This window comes from Chrysochloris asiatica, unplaced genomic scaffold (assembly GCF_000296735.1).
Source record: "Chrysochloris asiatica unplaced genomic scaffold, ChrAsi1.0 scaffold00038, whole genome shotgun sequence".
Lineage (NCBI taxonomy): Eukaryota > Metazoa > Chordata > Mammalia > Afrosoricida > Chrysochloridae > Chrysochloris > Chrysochloris asiatica.
In genome coordinates, this window is record NW_006408556.1 from 9,270,823 (window position 1) to 9,297,125 (window position 26,303).

The following is a 26,303-nucleotide window of genomic DNA, read 5'->3' on the forward strand; positions in this document are numbered from 1 at the left end:
TTTGCGTAGTCAGTAAAGTACAGGTAAACAGGTTTCTGATATTCTCTGCTTTCAGCCAAGATCCATCGGACATCAGCAATGATATCCCTCGTTCCACGGCCTCTTCTGAATCCGGCTTGAACCTCTGGAAGTTCTCTGTCAATGTATGCTCTCAGCTAGATGGAACTTAACAGTAGACATTAGATTAACCATTTGTGATTTGTGTTTTATCTAGTAATTATGTATACTTGTGTCTGTTGTAATTGTGTCTGTTGTGTGTCTGTATGGGTCTTTGTGTGTGTCTGTGTGACTCTGTGTGTGTATGTGTCTGTAGTATCTGTTGTGTGTGTGTGTGTGTGTGTGTCTGTTGTGTGGGCATCCATGCATGTCTCACTGCAAGAAGTAGGAAAGGTGAGGTCAGAGGTCATTGTCTCTCCTGTGGTGTCGTGTTCTAAAATGAACCTGCAAGTTACAGTTGTGGTTTCTGGGGAAAATAAAACAATTCCTACCTCTAGTCAAAACAACAATATTTGTGTAGCTCTGGTCCTAACCGCTGGAACCTTCCCTCCCTGCTGGCTTGCTGACAGTGCCTACTGCTGGCTCATTCTCACTCTCACTCTCGGGCTTCTGCAAGCCTTCTTTCTGTGAAGTGCCTGTTCTTGGGCTCACAGTGGCCTCTTGGCTGCTTTGGGGCTCACCTCCTCTGGGAAGCCCCCACTCTGGACTCAGCCCTGAGGACTCAGACATGACCATGTTCTCTCTCTCTTCCTTTGGACCCAGACTCCGGGGTTATTGTTCTCATCTGAATCCTCCCCTAACTCACCTCTTCCTCTCTCTCCCTTTTTTTCCTCGTCCTTCCCTTTCTCTCTCCTTCCCTTCTTGTCTTCCACTTATTTTCTGCTCCTTCTCCCCCCCTCCCCACTTCCTCTTTCCTTTTCTGCTCCTGCTCATACCTGCTTCTCTGCCTGGTCTACCTTCCTCCTGTTTACCTGTTGACCAGGGACCAGCCTTGTTCCAGTCTTTGCTGACGCCTCCAGGTCTGACAGCTCAGGGCTTTCTAGTATCCAGTTAGCCCCATAAGTTCAAGCATTTGAATCATTCTCGTTGTATTTGTATTCAGTTTAGTTAAACATCTATTGGGCACCCACCGGTGATGTGCAAGGCCTGCCTCTTCCTCTGCTTAGAAAACTCCTACTCATCCTTCAAAGCTCATCCAGACAGTATGCCCTCCTGCCTCAGCTCCCTTTCCCATATTTGGGCAGGTATTCCTCTCTGCTCCCATGCCTCCTGTCCACCATTGTTGTGGGTGTTGTCAAGTTGGTTCTGACTCACAGTGGCCCAATGTAAAAAAGAATCAAACAATGCCCGGTCCTATGCCATCCTCACAATTGTTGTTACGCTTGAACCCATTACTGCTGCCACTGTGCCAATACATCTCGTTGCGGTCGTCCTCTTTTTCACTGACCCCCCACTTTACCAAGATGTCCTTCTCTAAGGGGTCCCTCCTGATAACATGTCCTAAGTATGAGAGACAAATCCTGGCTGTCCTTCTTCCAAAACAGATTTGTTTGTTCTTCTGGAAATCCATGGTACTTTCAATATTCTTCACTAACACCATAACTCAAGTGCATCCGTTCTTTTCTGGTCTTTCTGTCCACCATAATCGTGGTTGACAAATCTGTAACTGATGCTGCCAGTGCTCTGTTTGCTCTGCCCTCACTCAGCATTCCCGTATACTCAGCAGGCTTCCATCACACAAGTGCTGGGTCCTGGTGTGGCGCTGTGGGCTAATGCGTCAGACTGCAAAGCTATTTGAACCGCAAGATTGGTGGTTCAAGCTCACCAGCCACTCCTCAGAAACCCTATACAGGGTCACCATGGGTTGGAACCGACTCAATGGCACTTAACAACGATAACACCTCAGGGAAAACCCCAAACCTCTGAGTCGATTCCAACTCGTGGTGACCCCACGTGTGGGTGGTACAGAAGGTTAAGTGCTTAGTGACTCTCAGGAAAGATCTGGCAATCTGCTTCGAAACGTTCACAACCTTGTAAATCCTAAGGAGCTCAGCTTTACCCTCCAATATCTGGCCTTGTCACGAAATGACCCTAGGGAGCAGCTGTCAATCAATGAGAGATGGAAACTGGAGATTAAATCACACAGCTTCCTTGTCCCTCAGGTGGAACCAGTCTGCAACGTGCTCTACAATGTCTCAGAAGGCCCCCCCCAGGGGGATTGAGCCTTAGTTATCCACAGTGGCCACCTGCTCATTAACATTCCCTGCCTTGGTTTCCTTTCTTCCCTGTATTGCTTCCTTACTGGGGCTTCTTGGAGTCACTTCCCAAAATAAACTACTTGCAGTTTGATGAGACAGCTCTGGGTTCTTGCTCTGGGGTCTGCTTCTGGGGAACTCACAGCCATGTAGACAACCATGTAGCCATAGTACTATACCAGGTACTATCTAAGTTCCTCTACTGATGAACTCATCTAATCCACACAATCACCTTCCTTGGGCAAAAGACATATTGTTATTGTTACTTTCATTTGACACACAGGAAAACAGAGACACAAAAAGGTGAAGCTGGGTGGACAACTCTCCTAGTTTTCTGAGGACTCAGAGGGGTCCATGGATGTGGGACTTTCCGTCTTAAAACTAGACAGGTTCAGAAACCTGGGATGAGTTGGCCACCCTAAAGCAAAATAACTTGCCCAAGGCCATATGGTGAATGAGTGGAAAGACTGGGGTTGAAGCCAGGTGGGCTGGCTGGCTCCAGGGACCATGCTCTGAACTGCCAGCTCAGCACATATTACATTGCTCTAGGGGCCTTTTTCCTAGTAGATTGCAGGGATCTTGTTTTGTGCATTTCTGTGTCATCACCTAGGAGATGCTGGTTTGTTATTGAGCTGGATGTTGGGGATAATAAGAGCATAAATGAGGAAGACACAGCCCTCACGCATAGGGAGCACCTAGACTGATGCCAAGACGCTCCTGGTCGGATGGAAGAGTTCCATGTTGGGGACAAGGTCTGTTCTTGCCTCCCTGACTTCTCTGCAAGGTCTAGACCATGGTTTAGAGGAGTCTTTTTTCTATAAAGCTGCTGTCCCCAACAGACAGGGCAGGCAGGGTGAGGAGAGGGTCTATCTGACAATCAGGCTGGGGTCTCCACAGCATCCAGAGCAAGTGCTAGAGCCATGCTCCTGGGCCAGAGTGGCTGGTTGGCTTCTCCTTTACCACCCCTAGGTCTATGGGACATGGTGGGTGGGGGCACTGCTTTTTAGAACCCAGCTCAAACTGCTACTTTGGGGAAAGAAATGCCAGGAAGAGAGCTGTGTCTGTAGGCAAGGCCTAACCTCACTGCAGGGAAGGTGGAATAAGTACCCTGACTTCTATCCTCTCCTGCTCTCTCATCTCCTTTGTCTCCTCTTAGCCTAAGCAGACTGGGAGACAAAGATCAAGGAAGTCTGGAGAGACTATGGAAAGGAACTCATCCCCACCCAGGTGTCAACTTCAGCCAGACAAAACACAGGTCTGTAAGGCGAACAATCACACTAGGGAGTTAAGCACACTATCTCATAATCAACTATTTGAGACCAAAAGGACAGCTTTTACCCAAAGACAAAGTTCAGAAGAGTTAGGAAAGAAGGAAGAATGGAAAGTGGGATCACAGGGAGGAAGTGGGTAAGAGGCGTCACACTGAGGGGACTGCAATCAACGAGATGAAACCCAATGTGTATGAATTACTGAGTGGAAAGCAGATCTGCTCTGTAAGCCTTCATCCAATTCACAATAAAAAGAAAAAAGAGTTAATTTCAAAAAAGAAAAGATCAAGGGGGTCTGGGTGACACGGTGTGTGGGGGTCAGTACCCTTCCCATTTCAACCCCTTTTGTTATATAGTGTTGTTGTTACAGAAATGCCAAAAGTGGATGGCTCAAACAAACAGAAATTTATCTTCTCATAGTTCAGGAGGCTAGAAGTCAGAATTTAGGGTGCCAGCCGTAGCAGAAAACTGTTCATTCTGGGAAGAATCCTTGTCTCAGCTTCTCCATGTGGTATCTATTTTACCATCATTTGTGCTTGCTTCTGTGGTTAGGTTTAGGACAAACCCTACGCTATCAGAGATATACCATGGTCTTGCTGACATAACAAAGGAAACCTTATTCTCAAATGAGATGACACTAACAGGTATAGTTGTTAAGATTTAAAACACATACTTTGAGGGGACACAATTCAATCCACAATGCCTCCTGGGGGTTCTGGGGTTCAGAGAAAGTCAGAATAGACAAGAGGTGGGACCCAAGAGAGAGTAACGATCAACATGCTTGTGCCCACCCTCCCTCTTCTGGACCCAGACCCCCAGGGCAACATCTTGACCCCAGAGGCCCTGGTCAGCTAGGCTGTTGGGAGCTGTCCTCCCACCCCCCACCACACACACGAACTTTTAAATTTTACATTCTGTCTGCTCACTGCTCTGGTGGCACAGCAATTAAGAGCTCAGCTGCTAACCAAAAGGTCAGCTGTTCAAACCCACCAGCAGTACCCAGGGAGAAAGGCCTGGTGATCTGCCCCTGTAAAGATGACAGCCTCAGAAATCCTAGGGGGCAGCTCTACTCTGTCTTGTAGGGTAACTATGAGTCAGCATCAACTCGACAACAACTCCCTCCCACAGTGTTGATAGAGAAAATTGATTCACTTGTCTCATGTGCTGCCTGGTGGAAGAGGGTGGGGTAGAAGGAGCTTGAATCCAAGAAGAGAAAGGAGGGGAACGAAGATTTCTGAGCTCATGGTGCTGTGGGTTAAAGCACTGGGCTGCAAGATCACTTTAAACTACACGGTTGGTGGTTCAAATTCACTAGTCGCTTCTTGGAAATCCTATACAGGATCACCATGAATCGGTACCAGCTCAACGGCACTTAACAACAGCAACAATATTACGTACCATGGAGTCCTGGTGTGGCACACTAAACTGCTAACTGCAAGATCAATGGTTCGAATCCAGTAACTGCTCCTTTGGAAACCATATACAGGGTTGCTATGAGTTGGAACCGACTCAATGTCACTTAACAACAGCAACAATAACAATTATGTACCATAAGGATCCCTGCTGGCACTGGAGGATAAGGATTGGATTGCTAAGTGTAAGGTTGGCAGTTCAAATCCATCCACAAAGGAGAAAGATGAGGTTATCTTCTCCCATAAATATTTAAATCCTCAGGAATCCTATAGAGCAATTCTAGCCTGTCCTAGAGGTCAGTACAAGTTAGAATTAACTTGATGGTAGTGGCAATATTATGTATCCGATATAACACTGGGTGCCTTTTAATCCCTTACCCAACCCCCTTTCCTACCTCCACACTCATCAAAACCATCCTAGGTTAGTATCAGGATTTCCATTTTACAGATGGAAATTAGCCCACAGTAGACTGAGGTTGTGGCACTGTGGGCTAATGCGTCAGACTTCAAAGTCGTTTGAACTGCAAGTTCAGTGGTTCAAGCTCACCAGCTGCTCCTTGGAAACTCTATACAGGGTCTCTATGGGTCAGAACCAATTCGACGGCACTTCACAACACCAACAGCAAACTGAGGTTCAGAGAAGTTATGTGACTTCTTATATATTGCACAGCAAATCATTTATAGGACCAGGATATAGACTCATGTCTGTTGAGTACCAGGACAAATAAGTGAGATAAGAGAAGATATGGAAAGGCTGAATGGGGTTCTAACCCAGGAACGGGAGTGGGTCAGGGTGCTACATCAGTGAGTGGTAGAGAACAAAGTACTCACCCTCAACTACTGTCTACATGGGTTTACTTTCACGCTGTTAAGAGAATTTCTGGTGGGGTTGAGCATGCACCCTGGCCCCACAAGAGCCATGACTGGGGTTGTTGTTAAGTACTGTTGAGTCGACTCCAACTCATAACAACCCTGTGTAGGGTTTCCAAGGAGCGGCTGGCAAATTTGAACTGCTGACCTTATGGTGCATTGCATTATCCCACAGTGTCACATCAGGACTCTAGGAATGGGGCAAGAGTTTGGTTTTCCTTGCTGCCATCAGGCCTTGGGCCGCCGTTAGATCCCTGGGGGTGGGATGGTGGTGGGGTCTTGTGACTGGGGGTGGGTGGGGAATGGGAATCCTGGGCAATCTCTGTATAGGTCTGGGAAGGGGGGATTTTGTCCCTGCTCCTAAGGAACAGTTTTGACTGGAGATAAGTTTAGCTAGCAAAGGGAGATAAGCCAAGATCCAGCAATGCACACTGGGGGTGTGTAGAGTGTGGGGTGATCCATGTGACAACAGGTCCAGAAAGCATTGTTGTGTGTGTTGGGGAGAGGCTGTCAGCATGGTGGGAAGCCTCCCGGCCATCACTGTGTGTGTGTAGGACAGTGAGGTGGGAGGTCCCGGGTCCAGCACTGTGTGTGAATAAGGTGGGAGGGAGTCAGTGGAGCCTGCTTTGGATGGTGGATTGTACTTTCTGGGCCTGGAGCCCAGGGGTGGGGATCTGGTGAGATAAGGGCTAAAGGGAATTGGGGATGGGGAAGACTCAGCGTAGCTGCTGTCCTAGAGTGAGGAGCCCACTTACTTCCACTGAGTCAGGACCTTCTCTGGCCCTGGCTTCTAAAATAAAGGGATCGCCCTTTCCCCAGCCAGGTCTTCACATTGGAGGGGCTGTGAAAGAAGGGGTTGAGGGCCTGGGGAACTTTATGCAGCTTTCTTCTCTGTGTCCAGATACTGTATGTGTGTGTGTATGAGAGAGAGAAAGAGAAAGAGATCACCTTGGATCCAAATGGTGGGTGGAGTCTAGAACTGCACTCCTAGAAATGCGTTTCATAAGAACAGCCTAGACAGAGGCTGAAGGAGCACTGGTGGGGCAGTAACTAAAGTGCTGGACTATTAACCGAAATGTTGGTGGTTCAAACCCACCCACTGCTCCGCAAGAGAAAGATAAGGCTGTCTGTTCCTATAAAGACTTCTAGTCTTGGAAATCAGAAGCAACTGTTCTATTCTGTCCTATAGGGTCATCCTAAGTTGGAATAGATTCTGTGGCAGTGGGTTTCAGACAGAAGATGAGAAAAAAAAAAAAAAAAATGAACAGAGGCTGAGGGAGTTGGCATGTTAATACTCAGACTCCCTTTCTTTCATGGGTGAGCAAATGCGGTGTGGTTGCTCAAGATCACACAGGTTTTAAAGGAAGAGTCTCCCTCTGCCCAGCCCAGGGACACAGCCACACACAGCTACACATATAGACAGGGGCACCTATCTTTGATTTTTTTGTTGTCACTGTTAAGTGCCATCAAGTAACTTCCAGTTCATAGCGATCCTGTGTAGGTTTTCCTGAGGCTGTCAATCTTTATAGAAGCAAAAAGCTTCATCTTTCTCCTGTGGAGTGGCTGGTGGGCTTGAACCACCAACCTGTGGCTAGCAGTCCAGTGCTTATCCTACAGAGACACTGCATGCCCCCCTTTGATCTTAACATCCATCAAAAGTCTCATTTCCCCCAGTTGCTGATAGGTGGTGTGTGCCCTCGAGTCGGTTCCGACTCATAGCAACTCTGTATATTGTTTTGTGAATGTAAATCTTTATGGGAACAGAAAGTCTCATCTTTCTCGCTTGTCGTGACTGGTAGATTCTAACTGCTAACCTTGCGGTTAGCAATCCAGCTCGTAATCCACACTACCTTACCAGAGCTCCTTTTCCCCATCTTCTTGTTGTTAAGTGCCGTTGAGTCAGTTCCACCTCATATCAATCCTGTATAGGGTTTCCGAGGATCAGCTGGTGAGCTTGAACTACCAACCTTGAAGTTCAAACACAGTGCGGCACCATCTTATGACAGCATTAAAAACAATGAACTCCTTTCTTACAGAGTAGATGGGAGAAAGAAATGACTTTGTACAAATAAAGAAACTAGAACAGAGTCTAGCATATAGTAAGCATCCAATAAATGTCAGGAAATAGTAATAATAATAGAAATTGTCCCCATTTCAAAGGGACCCAGTGATGCTGGTTCTGATCTGATTTTGAGCTGGCAGCCTGGCTAGGGAGGGAAAGCAGAAACAGCCACTGGTGTTGGAAGCTGACCTGCCCTTCAGCATCCTGGGAACAGCCATGGACTGCCCCATAGCCCTGCCTTTGCACACTTGGCACGCACTTCTTCCTTTCTGACTCATGGATGTCCAGATCCTTCATCTGGCCCTCATCTCGATGGTATCAGCCTGGGAGCCCCCCAAGGGCAGGGCTCAGTCCTTCGTCACTGCATGCTCAGCCCAGCCCCAAGAGGGGTTCAGCAGAGGCACTGTTGCCTGCCACGTGGTTGCCGGCCTGCAGAGCGTCTGCCTCCCGCTCTTGTCCATGGGTGGGCCTGGCTGGGGAACAGGAAACGCACACGGTGGAACCTCTTCTCAGCACTGTGCACACAATCAGTCACTCATTCCATCCTGGAAGGTTGGTATAGGTCATGGCTCCATTTTACAGAGGAGGAAACTGAGGCATGGAGCGGACATGTGATTTGTCCAGGGTCACATAGCTGGTAAATGGTGGAGCCAGGATTTCAACCCAGGCAGTTTTTAAACCCCCACACCCTTAACCACTACACCTAACTTCTCAAAGGGCTCTCCTTCCCCCATCTTCAGTGATTTGGCCCAGGTCAGTAAATGAATGAATAACTTAGTTCCTGTTCACATTCCTAGCTTGCCCTGTCATATGATCATCATTCCTGCTTTCTTCTCAAAGAACCCTCTTCCCTCCAGTCTCTGAGATGAAGACTTCACTGTTCATTCTATTTGGTAATTTCTGAGGTCTGTTCTTGTGACTTCTGAATCTGGATCTCTCCAGGTGGCTCCCAGAGTGTTCTTATTCCCACTCCAACCCCCTCACCCCATTAGCCTACCTCTCCATCACTCTGCCCTTGCCCCTTCCTGGATTGAGACTGCAGAGATCCTAAGCCTTTTCTTGTTGGCTGTGGAGAAGAGCAAGTGAGGGCCTGGCCAATCAGAATCTTTCCTCTGGGTCACACCCCTAGAGGGCACCAAAGGTTGGTCTCCTCTGGAGCAAGTATTTGTGAGCATGGGGTAGGGGTAGGCCTGGAGGTGAAGGACATAGTGGGAGAGAGAGAGATGGAGTCCAGTATGGGCAGAAAGGAGGGGAAAGGGGCCTCAGACACAATAGAGTTGGAGCCATACCACCAGCTCAGAAGACTCTAGTCAAGCCTGTCCCACACCTAACTGCGAGATTATCTTTCTGGAGTGCGCTAAGGACAAAGAACCTTCAGTAACCTTCTCCTCCCTACCCCCCATCTCCCCAGCCCAGCCTGTGGGCATCAGGAAACGGGCATTGATACTGTTGTTTACTCTCTGGTGCTTGTTCCCAGCTCTGGCTTTGGTCCCCTTAAGGCCAAATGTCGTAAGCTGATGGTGAAATAGCCCTTGCTCTTCGTAGGACAAAGGCTTCCCCTGACCTAGTTCCAAGAGGGCTTTGTCCACAGGGAGGGTTCCTGTGATGTTGTCTATAAGATCATGGGAGCGTACAGTATCACAGGTGCCTGCAGAGACCAGGTGACCTTTGGGTGCTGGCGGGTAACTTCCAGGGGATCCTGGCTGGGTTTGGAGACCTGAGTATGCTCTGTGTGTGAGAATCACACCATCATGTGCTGCCTTAGCAGCAACCTGAATGAGAAGAGGATGTATGCTCAGGTGAGATGCTCTGCCAGCCGACCTCTAAACCATGGTTACAACCTTAAAAGGCACAAAAGGGTGAGGCCAAAGGTTGGATCCAACTGGTCTACACCTTGCTCTTCTGTATGGAAACAGTAAAACAAGAATTTGGCACCTGAATTGGGACTAGCTGCCCACTGGCTGCAACAACTCTTTCATAACTTTACCTGGAAGGGTGTAGGGATCGGCATACCAGCCTTCACTCCATTTCCTCCATCAGTCCTCGTCAAGCCAACCTGGGAGGGAGTGCTTGCTCCCCAGATATGCCCAGGCTCAGAGATGCTGTCTCTGCTTGTGTGTGTCAATTAGAATTATATTTGGTTGTGATTAACAGAATAACTCAAGCAATAATATTTTAAATAAGACTTCTGTTTATTTCTCTCTCACCTAAATAAGGTCTGGTGATATCACGTTTGTTATGGTGGCTCTGTGATCAGTCAGCTTCCAGGCTTTTTCTATCTTATGTGCCACCTATTTCTCACATGACCTTTATCTCATGGTGTAATATGGCTGCCAGAGCTCCAGCCATTGTAACAGCATTGCAGTCAGCTGGATGGAGAATGTGGGAAGGAAAGCCCTCAAACACCTTAAAAGTCACATTCCAGAAGTCACACAGATTCGAACTCCCACTGCCATTGAGTCGATTCTGACTCATAGTGACCCTATAGGACAGGGTAGAACTGCTGTTTTGAGTTTCTGAGACTGTCCTTATATATTATCCTATTGGACAGCATCTAATGATATAGCTACATCTAGCTTGAAGGGAGGATGGAAAATGCAGTCTCTAGTGCGGTGGCCATAAGGAAGAAGAAGGAACAGATATTGGGGTATAACTAGGTGTCCTTGCCACAGCGCAGAACCTGAACAGAGGGTTCTGGATGCTGGATGATTTCTGCAGGCTCCTCTTCATGGCAGCCTGGTGGTGGTGGGGTGTGGGGATCTGGCTCCCCATCTGGACCTTGCCTCCAGCTTGAGGGCTTGAGATCCTCCTCAGACCCCTCGTAGTAGCAGGAACACGCCTTCCCTGGTGTCTCCATCAGGGAGAGAATTAGTTGGATGATCAAGGCCAGCCACGCCATCCCAAAGAGGATCCACAGGGACACCATGTTCCTGTACCACACTGGATACGTCTGGTCAGGGTTCATCCCTGGGTGAGAAGCAAGGTCAGAGGATAGAGGCCTGGAGAAGTAAGGATCACTTTCTCTAAACAGATATGGAGCACAGGGCTTGATGTGTATGAGTCAACTGAGGGGCCCATGGACAGAATACATGGACTGAGATTTTTGGCCTCGTGGTCACCTGCCTAGTATCCCAGGGAGCTTCGCTGGATTGGTACCTTAGGTTTGGAAGTTAAATTTCCTCATTGTCCTTTTGATGGACTCTGTACTCTATCCCACTGGTTCTCCAGGTGTGGTCTCTGACCAGCAGTACCAGCTTCATTTGGAGCTTGCTAGAAATGCACAACTTGGGCCCCACTCAGATCCACTGAATCAGAAACTCTGGATTAGGCCTAACAGTCTCTTTAACACACCCTCCTAGAGAAAGTACAGTTTACTCTATCATTCACTGGTCTCTGGTTTGGTTTCTGCCAGTCTGAAGGGAGGCAGTTTGCTGGAGCCAGGGGCTATAGGAACCATGGGAGAACTGTCAGAGTTTGTACCTGCCTGTTTTTACTAGCTGTGTGACCTTCAGCTGCCAGAACTCTGCTCACCTGGGAAATGGGGGAAATAATCTCTCCCCTCTTGGCTGTTAGGATGAAGTCCCAAATCCTACCAACATCTCAAGCTTCAATTTACATACCTTTCACTCCAGTGTCTTGCTCCTGTCTTAATTCTCTGTCCACCCCATCCTGTTCTTCTGGCCCCAACACAGCTATCCTGCTCAGCTCACAAGGCCTGTCTTTCAGACCCTAGCTCAAGGATGACCCACAGCTTTGGAGCCGAGGTCAGCTGCCTGCAGGACTGTGATTGGATTAGGCTGATTGTATTATGGGGCCATGATTCCGCTGGCAGTCCCAAATGAGATCAGCGGTGAGCCAGCTCTCTCAGCCCCTGCCACACACCAGCTTGACTTGCTTCTGGTGACAGAGGGGCGGGGTGGCATTCTGCTCTACTTTTATTTCATTTTTTTTAGCCAAAATCATAAGTGGCAGGAGACCTAGCAGCTGGCAAGGCGCTCAACCAAGCAGCAAATGCAATTGGGAAAAGCAAGAGTTATGGGGGGCTGGGAGGATCAGGCAGCTGGGATCTGGGGGCTACTCCGGCCACAGACTTCAGGCAAAGAATGGATTATAAAGACCACCCCTGTGGCTGTTGACATGGGGCAATAGACACCCAGCATCCAGGTGGTGAACCTCAGGATGCCCCTGTTCCTGGAGACAAGCAAAGTTGAAAGACATGGGGGTCTGTCCCTTCTCATCTTGCAAAAGATTCTAGAACAGGTGTTCTAGACTCCCTGGCTTGGGAGTCTGTCTTAGGTCTGCCCTTGACTTGTCTCTCTATGACCTTGGTCAACTCCCTTTTCCTCTCTGGACCTCAGCATCCCCATCTGTTTAAGAAAGAACCCTTGCTATGGGAGCATTTGAGGACTTTCCCGTGTCACTTGCCATGAAAGCCTGTAGTGGCTGAAGAGGGGGCCAGATTTGGGAGCAAATCCCTGGAGATGTGGTGTAAAGGGCAGCTCTGTCCAGTGACGGTGGGCTGGAATGGTTCCCTCTGGACTTAAAGGGTTCCCATGGGATTTGGACCAGACTTCCTCTATCTGGGTGTTTGGTAGATGAGGGCTCTGGGAAGTTGGGCTCCTGTCTTGCTGCTTCCCTAAGGCTGGCTGGCCAACAGGGTGGCAGGGACCATGATCAGCCCTCCTGGCTTCTAGAGAGGCTGGCGTGGGTCTCATTGCAACTATTTCCAGACCGCACATGCCCAGAGGAGTCGGCTTCCACCTCCCGCTCATCCTGCCCTGGGCAAGGAACTGTGGGGGCCCCAGGATACCCTCAAAGAGTCTTCCATTAACCCCACCCATCTGGGCTTCCCTGAGCCAATTTTTAGGGTGGTGAAGTGAGTGTGAGTCTGTTAGCTCTTCCTCATCCAGGACCAAATTTTGAGAACCCTGGAAAAGGGTGGGTATTCAGAGCCCCTAGATGGGGGTCCTACCACAATTTCTTTCCCCCTCTCTTTGCACTGAGTGTTCCCAGAGAACCAGGCCTTTCTGATGGTGACCCAGGGGTAAGTTCTAAATTTCAGCCTCAGGACACAGGCAAGGGTGGGGTGAGCAGGCAACTGCTGCGGGGTCCCAGCTACTATGGCCAATCTCATCTGCATTTCAAGGAGCCCTGGTGACGCTGTGAGTTAGGTGTGGAAGGTGGGTGGTTCAAACCCACCAGTTGCTCCATAGAAAAAACCTGAGGCTATCTGCTCCCATAAAGCCCTACAGTCTGGGAAACCCCATATAGGGCCATGACAAGTTGGAATGGACTTGATGGCAGTTAGGTAGACTGTAGCATGAAGAATGTGGTGGAACAACAGGTGAGTGTTCAGCTGCTAACTAAAAGGTGATTGGTTTGAACGCATTCAGTCAGTGACTCTTCAGGAGAAAGCCCTGTAGATGCACTTCTATAAAGATGACAGTCTAGGAAATCCTAGGGAGAAGTTCAACTCTCACATGGAGTCACTATGTGCAGGAATCAACTCAATGGTACCCAATGACAATAGTTGTTTGTGTTAAGTGATGGTGAGTTGGCTTCGACTCAGCCACTCTGCATTAGATTTCCAAGGAATGGCTGGTAGGTTTGAATCACAAACCTTGTGGTTAACAGTCCAGTGCATATCCTACAACATCACAACAGGAATCCCTGAGTGAAGAGGGAAGCAGAGACTAGGTCACAGAGGGGGCCCTCGCAGGCCTAGTTATGGATTTTGAACTCCACCCTGAGCTATGGAAAAACACTGAAGGTTTTCAGAAGGGGTGAGCAGGTGGCATGATGGAACTTGTAATGTTTCAAGGTTTTAAGTGGCAAGGACAAAGATAGAGCCCACACAACTGCAAGTGGAATCTTTCACAGTTGTGGTTTGTCTGAATGGCACCTTCTAGGCTTGTGCAGTGCTCAACCTGTACAGTAGTACGCAAACGCCCAGCCTGGGCTAGGAAAACAGCTGTGGGTACAGAGAGGAGAAAACACGTCCAAGAATCATTCTCTGAACTGTGAGGAGTGAATAGGACACTGGGGACTTCTGGGCTCAGGTCTCCACTCTGAGAGTAGAGATGGGAACATGACCAAGTCCTTTCTAGAACAACAGGATGGGGAGATCTGAAAGTAGCAGCATGAAGTCCCCCATGTGGGAGAACTGAAGACCAGGGAAGGGGACCCTACATGTAGAGTGGACACTCAGGGGCATCTTAGAGATCACTTAGCAATCCCCACATTTTACTTACATGGATGCTGGAGTGGAAGATGGTTTGAAAATAATGTGAGTTTTGGAACCAAATAGATAGGAATTCTTATCTCACTTGCCATGTATCTCAGGCAAGTGGCTTGACCCCTTGCAGCTTCTTCTTCAGTAAAACGTGGGTGAAGGCTAGTCATCTGCCTGATGAGTTAGTCATTCATTGCTCTCTGATTTCCCTTTCCTTTATCTTCATTGAACCTTTGGTAAAACCTCCTTTCAGTATCCCAGGCTGGGTTCTGTTGTTGAAAGAGTGATAGGCAAAATATCTTCTCTACTTTAGGGCCATGGAATCAGAGGGACCGCACAAGGCCTCTGGAGGCCACCATGGTGGGAATGCCATATGGCTGATATGGTGATAATAGGTGAAGCTTCAGAGAGGGGAAGGGAAGATGGCAGGCTGGTTCTCACAGTGCGTATCTACTGGGCATCTGTCCTTAGTTTTATTAGGGGAGGGGAGTGAGGGTTTGAGGCTGATGGTTTGCAATGGTTGGTAACCAAAGATTTCCAGCCTTGGAAAGCCTATACAGGGCCCATATGAGTTGGAACCAACTTGATTACACTTAACAACAACAATAATGTGGCTTCAGAAAGCTTGGTGGTTTGAACCCACTCAGTGGCTCCATGGGAGAAAGGCTGGGTGGTCTGCTTCTGTAAAGATTTCAAAAAGCCAAATCCATTGCTGTTGAGACCATTCTGACTCATAGCAACCTTGGATGGCAGACTAGAACTGCCCCATAGGATTTCCATGGAGCTAGAGCAAAATGCACAAGGAGCTTTGGTAGCATAGTGGTTACGAATTGGGCTGCGAACCTCAAGGTCAGCAGTTCGAAACTACCAGCTGTTTTGCAGAAGAAAGATGAGGCTTTCTGCTCCTGTAAAAATTCGCAGCCTCAGAAACCCTGTACAGGGTCACTATGAGTCAGAACTGACTCCACGGCACATAACCAAACACCAGAACAAAACACCTCGAGGCTAAGGCTTATAGTAGAGTGGAGTGCCCTTTGGGCATTTGCTGGCAGCACTAAAGAGCTTTGTAATGCTGCCAGAGTAAGGCAGAGGCCAGGCCTTGAGGAAACACTGCCACATCTTTCTCCTTTGAAGCTATTGGTATATTCAAACTGCTGACCTTTCAGCTAGCAGCTGAGCACTCAACCACTGTGCCACCAGGGCTCCTCTAGGTCAGTTCCACTCTCTAACACGTGGGGTCAGTCGCCATGAGTCGAACTGACTCTGTGGCAAAGGGTTTGCTTTGTTTTGGTGGAGAGGATGAGGGAACAGAGAGCAACAGATTTTCTTCTGTAAAGCCACCACTGACTCCTGGGTCCTATTCTTTTCCACATTGTGTGCTGACCATTGACTCAACTCCATGTCGAGCCCTCTGGACCACACAGCCCTTTCTTACTGGTATTCAGAGTTTGACGGCAAACTGTTTACCAAGATAGGGCCGGGGCTGCATGAATCACCTGTACTCTCCCATGAATTTCCATGGGCTGTGAAGTGAAGATGTGGGCTCAGCCTGGGAACAGTGGAAAAGCTGGTCCTCATTGAACCAGGTACAGTGTAGGGTGTGGGGAGTGGGACAAGGATGGGCGCTGGGCATGTGTCCTTATCTGGTGAGCTCTGAGAATGATAGTCAGGCTTGTGGGGCTACGAGAACCATACAATGTCTGTCAGCAAGGACAGCTGGGCTCAAATCCCTTGGTTCTTTTCTGGTGACCTGAGCCCCATCACACTCAGCAGAAGGCAGGTCAGACCTTGGGCTCCAAGCTCTCCACAGTTGGCATGCAGCTGGTACCCAGTGAACACTGGCTAATGGAGGATGAAGCAGCTGAACCTAGGGGCATCCCACCCTGCCCACTGGGGGCTCCTCACCAATCATGTAGTCTCCGAAGCCCACAGTGCTGAGGGTGATGAAGGCGAAGTAGAAGCCCTCCATGTAGTTCCAGCCTTCCATGTGGGAGAAGAGCAGTGGGGGAAGCAGCAGGAAAAGCAGGAGGCCGGAGAGGAAGGCGCCACAGCCTGCCAGACAGCGGGCCTTGGTTGGGTCCTGTGGGTGCAGGCAAGTCATGACACCAGCCCATGTTTGGGCCAACAGAACCTGGAGGGTACTTAGCTGGGACCACTTTCCCTAGTAAGGAAGGGGCTGCCCTCCAAGGTCTCCTTCACCAAGTTTGTGTTATCCAGATTCCAGGATGTTATGGACTGGATTGTGTTGGAATCACAAGGTTGGCACCTCAGTGATTCAAGTGCACCAGCTGCTCCTCAGACCGTTTATACACAATTAGAACCAGCTCAGTGGCACGTCACAACAACAACAATGTCAGGGGACAGGGTTCTGTTTGTGAATAGGGCTTCTTTGTTGTTAGTGAAACCACATCTTGGAAACATTCATTGTTCTGAGGTATAAAAGCAGCAGCCCAGGCACAGAAGAAAAACCAAACAGGAGGAGTATAAATACCGTGCCAGGAGCACCAAGACACTGAGGAATGCTGCACTTACGGAAGCTGAGGGAGACAGGGGTCTTCCCCCAGAGCCCACAGATAGAGTGCCTCCCTAAAGAGTCAGGGCCAGCAATTCAGGCTTCTAGCCTTGTAAGCTGCTAGAACACCAATTTTTGTTCCTTAAAACCATCCACTTGTCACATTTTTCTTACAGCAGCACTAGGAAACTAAGGCACAAGCCAAGCCCTGTGTCATTGCTTCCTGGTGACCCTCCTGTCTGCCCCATCCTGCCCAGCTCCACCATTGTTGTTGCTAAGTGTGGTTGAATCGATTCCCACCCATAGCAACGCTATATAGGGTTTCTGAGAAGCAGCTGGTGAGCTTGAACCACCAATCTTGCAGTTCAAACGACTTTTCAGTCTGACATATTAGCCCACAGTGCACTAGTCCATTCTGGATAGTGAGTTCCCAGTTGTATCACAATTCCACCAGTGGCCCTGATTTCCACCAGGACTCCTACCCTTCCACAACCCCTCATTCTAGAAGTGACCTCTCCTCTCACTACAAAACCCCCTCACCTGTAAGGTGCCCCCGAGCCTATGGGCACAGCGGTGCATTCCCCGAAGCATGAGGTGGCCCAAGCGGTTGAGGACCACGAGGTTGAGCGGAATCCCCACCAGAGCAAAGAAGATGCAGAAGAGTCGGGCGGCCAGCGTGTGGGGACTCAGATTGCCATAGCCTGAGGAGAGACAGGGCACTTTAGGAATCCTTTCCAGACCAACTCTGCCCAGTCCCATCCCTCGGCACCAGGCATCTTCATTCCTGGCCCACTCCAGATGTGGGCAGCTAACATCTACTGAGTCTGTCTGTCCACATGCATACCAGGCACTTCATTTGTCTCACGTCATCCTCACACCTACCCTTCCTGCAGGGGGCAATTCCCCTCTGGTGTCCAGGGAGAAGCCCACCTCCTCTGGGTTCTGAAACCTGTAGGGTCACCACTGGACTGCCAGTCAAAAGGTAGGCAGTTCAAACCCATCAGCCACTCCTTGGAAAACCTATACAGGGTCGTTATGAGTTGGAACTGACTCCACAGCACTTAACAAGCACCAACCACCACAGAGTATTGTCTATGTACCTGTTTAAATTAAAAAAAAATTTTTTGTGTGTGTGTGTTCCCTTGCACTAGAATATCAGCTTCTTGAGGGCAGAAACGTGGTCACTTTTGCTCACTGTGGTAACCCTAACATGTAGAACAGAGTCTGGCCGAGTAGGTACACAGTGTATTTGTGGAATGGGTGCATGGGTAGATGAGTGACCAAGTGAACAAACCTGGGGCAAGAGGTAATAGATAATGAATGATTTCTGGGATCAAGTCTGCCCTGCTGTTTTAGAAGTCTTGTGGTTTGTTTTGAGGCTTGGAAAACCAGTCCTTATAGGGTGCTGGTCCCGGGTAACAGGAGCGCCAAGGAGACAGTCTATCTCTGCGCTTCTTGGAATGTCTCTCCCTTTCCTCCTGGAATGTGCCACACATGCCTCATCTCCTATTTCATCACCCCTTCTACTCTTTCTGTAGTTCTCCCCCACTTATGTGTGTGTGGTCAGAATCACATCATGAGCTTTCTTATTGCTCACCCTAGTTGTTGTTGTTGTTAAGTGCTATCGAGTTGGTTCCGACTCATAGTGTCCCTGTACAGGGTTTCTAAGGAGCAGCTGGTGGGTTTGAACCACTGACCTTGTGGTTAGCAGCCCAGTGCTTATCCTACAGTGTCACACCAGGACTGCACCCTATGTTGTCATTGTTAAGGGCTGTCAAATTGACTCCAACTCATCGCAACCTTATCTATATAGGATTTCCAAGGAGTGGCTGGTGGGTTTGAACCTCCAACCTTGTGGTTAGTCCCAGTGCTTGACCCAACAGTGGTTAGCAGGCTTCCAGTTGTTTAAAATTCCCATTTTCTCTTGTGAACTCTCCAAGGGCAGGTCACTCATCTATCCAGCCTTCAATCCCAACACTGCTGCTTTAAACACCTCCATTTCCTCATCCATGAATGGAGGCTACTGTAAGGATGAACTCTCAAGTGTCAAAGTGCCCAGCCCGATGTCTAGTGTGTGTCTGTGATCATTTGGGTCCCTTTTTCTCTGCCAGCCTTACTCTCAGACCTGGCGCACACAGCTTAAGGGCAGAACTGAGTGGAGAGGTAGAGACAGGAGATAGTCCAGGACAGGAATGGTGGACATGGAAAAAGAGAGGTGAGAAAACGGAATTTGATGGGTCGAGGTCAAGGCCTGAGGTAGACATTGGAGGAGGTATGGGGTGCAGAGTCTAAAGGACCTCCATTGTCACACCTCTGGGAGGCCTGACCAGATGGGACTCTGCTTTCAGGCCCATAACCTTTTTCTAGTTGAATGCATAATTACTGAATTCATTAACTTAGTAGCATTAGTTGAGCGTCTATTGTATGCTGAACCTTGTACTGGACCCCAGGATGTAAAGTTAATCAAAATTAATTGTCACAGTCCTGAGCCTGAAGGCAGAGGACTCCCTTAGGACCTTGAGAGTAGCTTCCAAGAAGTATTGGTAGACTTAAAACTAGGTGAAGAATTGTCTGGGTACTCTTGTTTCACCCAACTTTGGGGAGGGTGGAGTTGGTTACAGGAACAGAAAGCCTCATATTTCTACCACGGAACAGCTGGTAGTTTCATACTGCTGACACTTGAGATTAGCAGCTCAACTCAGAACCACTGTGTTCCCAGAGGGTAGTGGTTAAGATACTGATTTCATGTGGAGAGGATTGTGGCTGGTCTAGAGCTGGGAGGAGGTAGCCCTGAGTTACCATGGTGTCAGTCTGCCACCTGGTGGTAATTCCAATGTCATGCAAGAACTGCCTGGAACCAGCAGTGGAAATGGCCCCATCAGCATATTTCAAGGGTTTCAGAATTGGGGCGCTCTAGATTGGTCTTGTCCCACCATTCACAAAGCATCCTAGGTGTTCTCCTAGGACAAGTTCCACCTCAGTTCTCCCACAGGACAGGGCTAAAGAGAAATGGGAGGTAGACCTGGAGCAGGTGTCCCTCATCTGAGGTAGGCAGGGAGCCTGAGGCAGATGGTGATGGGAATGAGAGGGAACCTTCTCTTCCCGCGCCACCTCCCCCACACCCACAACTTTTGGATGGGCCTGACTGAGAAGATCCGAACACTTCACTGCCCAGGAGCATCTTTACTGTCTTCACTGCCTCTTGGGAGAACTTCTACCTCTTGAAAGGCTGTGGGAAGCAGAAACTTCCTAGAGCTGCATTTCCTAAACTCGGAGGTTTTACAGGAACTTCCTGGGGATCATAGTCAGATGCATAAGTGTGAGGTCTGAGAGAAGACAACCAGCCCTGCTGCCCCACAAGGAGAGCTGCCCACCCCCACCCAGCTGGGCCCAACTCTTACCTATGGTGGTGATGGTAGACACAGAAAAGAAAAAGGAGCCTACAAGCTCCCAGCGCTCCATGCTGGTGGTGTTGCCGAGGACAAGAGACCCACTTTTGTATGCTTGAACGATGCCCTAGGGGAGAGGTGACAGTGAATACCAGGCTGTGGAGTGACTACACCCCCCAAACACACACACACATGTGCGCAGGTACCCTGGAGGGTAATCCTTACAAACACTCTTCAATCCCAGTCTGGCCAAGGCAAGGCATCTCTCCCCTCTAATTAGGGGTTCCCCAGTACCCAGGACAATGGGAAGAACATCTTCCTATCTCTTCATATTCTGGTGTGGCACTGTGGGATGATCACTGGACTGGTAACCTCAAGGTCGATGGTTCACACCCACCAGTGGCTTCTCAAAAACACTATATAGAATTGCTATGAGTCAGAACCAACTCAACGGCACTTAATAACAACGTACCTTCAGGCCAGAGTCCAGGTTATGAATGACAGCTCTGATTTTTCTTTGACTGGCAGAACCATCATTCATTTTCTCCCTCACTCACTCACTCACTCACTCACTCACTCACTCACTCACTCATTCATTCATCTGCCTCCCCACCCCCCAATTCTTGCAACAAGCATGGGCTACGTGTGACGTGTAGTGCTTTTAGAGGACCCAATGATAAAAGATGATCATGACCTTAGATATTCTGGAGACAGAGAAGAACTTAATGAATCCGACTACAGTTTGGTCAATGTTGCACATGACTGTAAGGATACAGCGCAACCTCATGATTCTGGGCAAGTGATTCAACTTCTCTGTAAGATGAGAATGTTCAAAGTATCCACTCCATAGACCTGGTGGAGGTCAATTACTGAATTCATTAACATGGTAACATTTGTTGAGCATCCATTGTATGCTGAACCTTGTACTGGACCCCAGTACAAGGTAAGTGAGGTATTATATGCAAAGACTTAGAACAGCTTTCATCACCATCATCTTCATTAGAAATGCAGAGAAAAATGGTGTTCGTTTTAATGGAGGGAGGCATTGCAGTTTGCATGTGGGAGGTGGTGTTTCTTTGCAGGCTGGATAGGATTGCTCCTGGAGAGAGGACATTGAGGTAGCCTGAGCCAAAGCTAGGAGGCAGAACTGTGCCTGGAATCTAGAATTGGATGACTGAGAGGTCTTACTTGGCTCTGCTATGCCAGGTAGGGAGTAATAAGTCTCATTCAAGGTCACTGAGCAAAGGGGATGCAAAATCAGATTGGGATGCTCTGTAGCAGCTGACAGAGTAGAGGACAGATGGCAGACTGGAAGATTGAGTGATGGAGAGGGTCTGGGCTGCATTTGGCATGGAGTGGTCCAGGAAGAGCAGACAGGATGTATTCAGAAGTCCAGGCTTCTGACTCCATTGCTTGGGCAACCAAAGAAGCATGTGTGGGTAGTGAGGTCAACAGCAGAGGTTTAGAACAGAAGGAAGAGCAGAGCTGGGAGGAGGAAGGTGTTTTGCTATTGGTCTTGGGGAGTTTGGGGGTCCCTAGCAGTTCAAATCCACCAGTTGCTCCTCGGAAACCCTAGGAGTCTGAACTGACTCAGTGGCACATAACAACAACAGGAAGTTGCAAAGAAAGCCTGGTGGTACAGTGGGTAAGTGTTGGACTGCTGACAAAAACGGTCAGCGGTGCCTTTTTGTGGGAGAAAGATGAGGCCACCTGCTTCTATAAAGACTTAGAGCCTCAGAAACCCTATGCAGCAGTTCTACTCTGTCCTATCAGATTGCTGTGAGTCAGCAGTGAGTTTGCTTTGGTTCAGGTTAGGAAGTTGTAGATATGTCTCCCTGGGTGGAACAAACGGTTTGTACTTAGCTACCAGCTGAAAGGTTGGTGGTTCTAAACCATTTAGCAGTGCCGTAGAGGGAAGCCCTGGTGACCTGTGTCCATAAAGGTCACAGTCCAGGAGATGTACGCAGCACAGCTCTACTCTTTAACCAGGGTCGTCATGAGTCCAAATTGATCATCACAGGGTTTAGGACGTTGCATGTACATGTTTAACGGGAGAGATCTGGGCTGGGCGCTATCACATCTTTCTTGGTGGGGATATTGCAACCACAGGAAGGTTAAGAAAGCCCAGAGGGAGGGGATGTATTAGAGATAAGATTCTAGCTGGAAAGCATGGGAAACACACAGGTTACCAGTCTACACTGAAGCAGCAAGTCTGAGTGGTGAACAGCTCAGTTCTGTGGTTGTATCACCATGCACCCAACTTCTCTGAGCCTCAATTTCTTCATCGCTAAAATGGGATGATAACACCTTATACCGCTTGTATCAGATTGAAAGGCGTTAATACATGTAATGCACTAAGAACAGTGTTTGGCACATCGTACATGCTTTCTACATAGGAACATTTACCATTATTATCACCATATTGTCATCTTCCTGGGCCTAGACTGTTACATTGGCAGTTCACTGACTTTGCAAGGGAAATGTCAAATGACCTCAGCACCAGGGCCAAATAGTTGGGCTATCCATTATACCCCAAAGTTGGGGTGGGGGAGTGGAAATGGGAAGTGCCCCTATTCCAAAAGTAAAACCCAAACCTATTGAGGTCAAGTTATATTGTCAACTCATAGCCACCATATAGGACAGAGTAGAGCTGGTGGTGGTGGTTGTATGCCACTGAGCCGGTTCCAACTCATACTGACCCTGTTTAGGGTTTCCAAGGCTATAAATCTTTACAGAAGCAGAAAGCGATATGAACTGCTTCTTGGTAAACTAGAACTGCCCCATAGGATTTTCAAAGCTGTAAGTCTTTACCGAAGCAGATGGTCACATCTTTCTCCCATGGTTAGCAGCAGAATGCTTCAACCACTGCGCTAATAGGTCGCCTGACCTCATATTAAATTCCTAGTCAAAATAGCCTTTGCACTGTCCAGTTCCACTGTGGAACCAGACCCTGTGGAATCAGCTCTGTCCAAGGGCTCAGGACTTCACCTCCATTCGCCCAATCCTTTTCCACTGGACTCATTTCCCTGCCACCTTCATAGACTGGCTTTTGCAGTGATGTGCGTGAGGGTCTCAGGGACGCAGGCTATGTGGCCTCCTGGGTGCTTCTGCATGTGCACTACAGAGCTGGGATTCCGGACTAGGGGCACAGCTTTCCAGGAGCCCCAGGTCCTCTCTCCCAGGGGAAGGAGTATGGGGACCAAACTAGACCCTGGATGCAAACTCATCCACCACATCTAAGAGACGCTTGTCCAGAGAACTCCATTCATCCTCTACATCCATCCAGAATACCCTGCCCTGAAGCACCACCCCTGTCAACCTTCCCACAGCCCTGCTGCCACCATGGCTCCACCCTCTGAGGAGTCTCAGCGCTCAGTGGCCTCTGCGTGCCTTCGCCTGTCAGTTCTTCCTAGCATCCGCGGCTGGAGGGGCGTGTCCAGCCGCTGATACCCGGTTTTAGCTGCAGGGCGCCCCTGCTTTGGGCCTCCTTCCCTCTAACCCTGATCTGCTCTCCCTTTGTTGTGCGGATCAAGGCAAGCGTTCCATCACCGGCTTCCACCACCGGCTGGGACCAGAGCATCTGAGCTTCTTTGCCTCAAAGTCGACGGTCAAGTCCTCGTTCTTGCTCATTCTCGGACTCTGGCCTGTGACCCAGCTGTCATCACCCTCAATTCGTATGTCTGCACCCGGGATCTCTCTCTGGAAGCAACCGGGTGTGCCCTTCTGCCTTTTCTACGCGGTCAGATCCTAACACAGCGTTGAGCGTCTCTGTCCGCCTAGCGCACGGTGCCCCACTTCCCATACCCGCCAAGCGCGCTCGGCTTTGATTCCGGCCTAGTCCGGTCGACTCTGCTAGTTTCTGACCCTGGTAAGCGCAGTCTCTGTGGTCCTTGTCCCCAAATTCGGATGTTTACTCTAAGCATCTTTCCCTGATAGGATCAATCATGCCCTCTCACCCCCTAAAGGTGGACTCAGGTCACCGCGCCGCCTCGCCTTCCTCTCCCTAAAACCGGGATCCTTCCCGTAGCGGGCCAACCCAATTTTCTCGTTCCTGGCGGGGATAGCACGCTCCCCGACCCTGCCCGGGTTTACCCACCCCTCACTTCTCTTTTGGATAAGAACGTCGGCATTTCTCTTTGTCCGGGGACCAGCGCATGATCTCTAAGCCGCTGCCCACGCACCCGCAAGTTCCCAGGGCCCCTTCACGCCACGCGCCCAAACCAGCCCCGCCATCCCCTGACCCGGATCATCGAGTCCAGCGCCGGGCCATCCAGACACGTGAAGTTCCGTAGCAAGGCCCACTTGTCGCGCTGGAAACTGCGGCTGGAGTTCCACGCCAGGGAGCCCTCCAGCATCCAGAACACACCGGTGCCCAGCGCCAAGTAAGCCAGGTATATGAGCAGCAGGATCAAGGTGCCGGGCACGGAGCAAGGGCAGCCCCTTGCCCTGCCCTCAGGCGCTGCCCGGGCTCGTGGTCTATATATTGTAGAAAAGGACAGGTGGCCAGAGATAGGAGCCATGGACAAGGACATAGGTAGAAGGGGTGGGCCAGGAGCCTGACTGGTCCCTTTTCTGGAAAACGCCAACCTGCAGGCACCAGTTTTTCCTGGCTAGGAAGGGAGCTGGGGAATAAGATGGCCCTGCCCCACCCCATACGGGGATCCAATCCCAGGGACAAAAGAGGCCTTGAGCTGTGGATATATGGCTCCGCCTCGAATGTGTGCCGAGTGTTCCCACCCCCCCAACTCCCCCACCCCCGACCTAGGTTAGGGAGAAGGGGAGGGCTACTGGGTGAACCAGTGATGAGAGGGAAGGGGCCCAGAGCCCCCAACATCTCCTCTAAGAGAGTCCTGGAAGCCACACTCAGAGAAAATAGAAGTCAAATTTATTGTCTTAGGTTCCCTGTCTACATCCTTAGACTCTGGAACTCTGGCCGAGGATTGCCTGCCAAGTCCTCTCAGGGTCACTCAGGAGGTATTTTCCTTCTGTGTACTCAAGGGTCCCCAGCTGATCCTTATTTGCCTGGGAGCTTATGGAAGCAAGAGGAGCTCTGACCACTGTGTTTGTCCATCCCTGCCTCCTGAGGAGGGGTCCTAACTCCCTCTCCAGTTGTATAGAGCCCACAGGGTTTCTCAACTTCCAGGCCTGCCTTTGAGGTGGGAAAGTTGTTGGGTGTAACCTTGGTAACCTCAATCCCTCTTACTGCTATAGGACCTTCCCTTGGACCTCCCTCCATAGCTCCACAGCCCTGTCTCAATCCTGTTCAAATGTCCCGGTGACTTATGGTGAGGACCAGCCTTGCTGCTGGAGGCAGGTGAAGAGGACAGGGATTGAGGTATCCAGTCTTTGCTGAGATTGAGCCTTGAGATAGCCTAACCCCCTCTCTCTGCCTTCCTTCTGACCAGAGATGTTGCAATCTGGTGGGAGAAAGGCCAGGGCTGGAGAAAGCATTCCCAAGAGAGGCCAGGCAGCCATGTGGTTCATTTCCTGGAAGTCTCCTGAGATCTGCTGACTCGCTGACTTCCCAGGGGGTGATTGGAAAGGTTCTTAAGAAGACAGGAGTCCAGAGAAGGTGTTTAGGTTAAAGGATGCCCTGTGGAGGTGGGGGAACATGTCCAGAAAAGCAGGTAGAACACTTAAGAGGTCCTTTACCTTGTTCATGGACAGCTCTAGACCTCCAAGCAGGGGAAACTGGCAAGCTTTGAGAGGCAGCTTGCTTACTTTTCAGGCTGAGAGCCTCTTGGAGATGAGTAGCTTACTTGCACTTAGATTGTTCCAAAGTTCCCGCCCAGCCCTCTCCTCTCCTGGACCCTCACTGACAGTAACGCTCATAGGTTCCCACTGTACCCTGGCTATGCCTGCATCATAGCCTTCTGACAGTGTGGTGAGTTTGCCTCTCTGCTTGTCCGGTCCTATCCCCTAAGTAAAGGTGCACTGAAGGCAGGGACTTTCAGTGTTGTATCCCTAGTGTCTGGTAATTGGACTTGACAAATGCACACTGCGCATTTATTAGTGAGCCGGAAATGAAGCCATCATCCTTTGTTTTCTGTCCTGTATAAAGGTGTGTGCATGGTGGGGAGCATGAACTGGCATTGGAGATTTGGCCACAATCAAAGACCCATGTCTGTATTCAACTTTTGCAGGATACTTTTGAGATGAAAGGGGAGGTGTTTCTGGGACACTCCACACACCCTTGTCTTGGGTCCTGTCTCTCCAGTGACTCTTTGCTATGCTCTTGGGCATACCTGTCTCCAGAGAGCCCCTAAGAAGTAAGAAGGTTGGAGAGGAGGAGGTAGAACAGGAAAT

At 49.5% G+C, this 26,303-nt stretch overlaps 1 protein-coding gene across 1 annotated transcript; it reads right to left on the reverse strand.

Annotated features, from left to right (window-relative positions):
• Positions 1-10,517: 10,517 nt before the first annotated feature.
• KCNK17 (potassium channel, subfamily K, member 17) lies at positions 10,518-24,517 on the reverse strand. Its single transcript, XM_006860582.1, has 5 exons — positions 24,239-24,517; positions 20,010-20,124; positions 17,149-17,309; positions 16,002-16,176; positions 10,518-10,831 (listed from the first exon to the last, which is right to left on the reverse strand). Exons 1-5 carry the CDS (start codon positions 24,515-24,517, stop codon positions 10,518-10,520), a joined length of 1,044 nt encoding a protein of 347 aa, XP_006860644.1.
• Positions 24,518-26,303: the final 1,786 nt, after the last annotated feature.

Bases quoted from the DNA above. Each gene is read 5' to 3' on its own strand.
- KCNK17 (XM_006860582.1), bottom strand. From the start codon at position 24,517: ATGGCTCCTATCTCTGGCCACCTGTCCTTTTCTACAATATATAGACCA. The intron at 20,125-24,238 runs GTCAGGGGATGG...CCTCTCCCCTAG, and splicing joins CGCTGGACTCGATGATCCGG to GGCATCGTTCAAGCATACAA. The intron at 17,310-20,009 runs GTAAGAGTTGGG...GTCTCTCCTCAG, and splicing joins GTCTACCATCACCACCATAG to GCTATGGCAATCTGAGTCCC.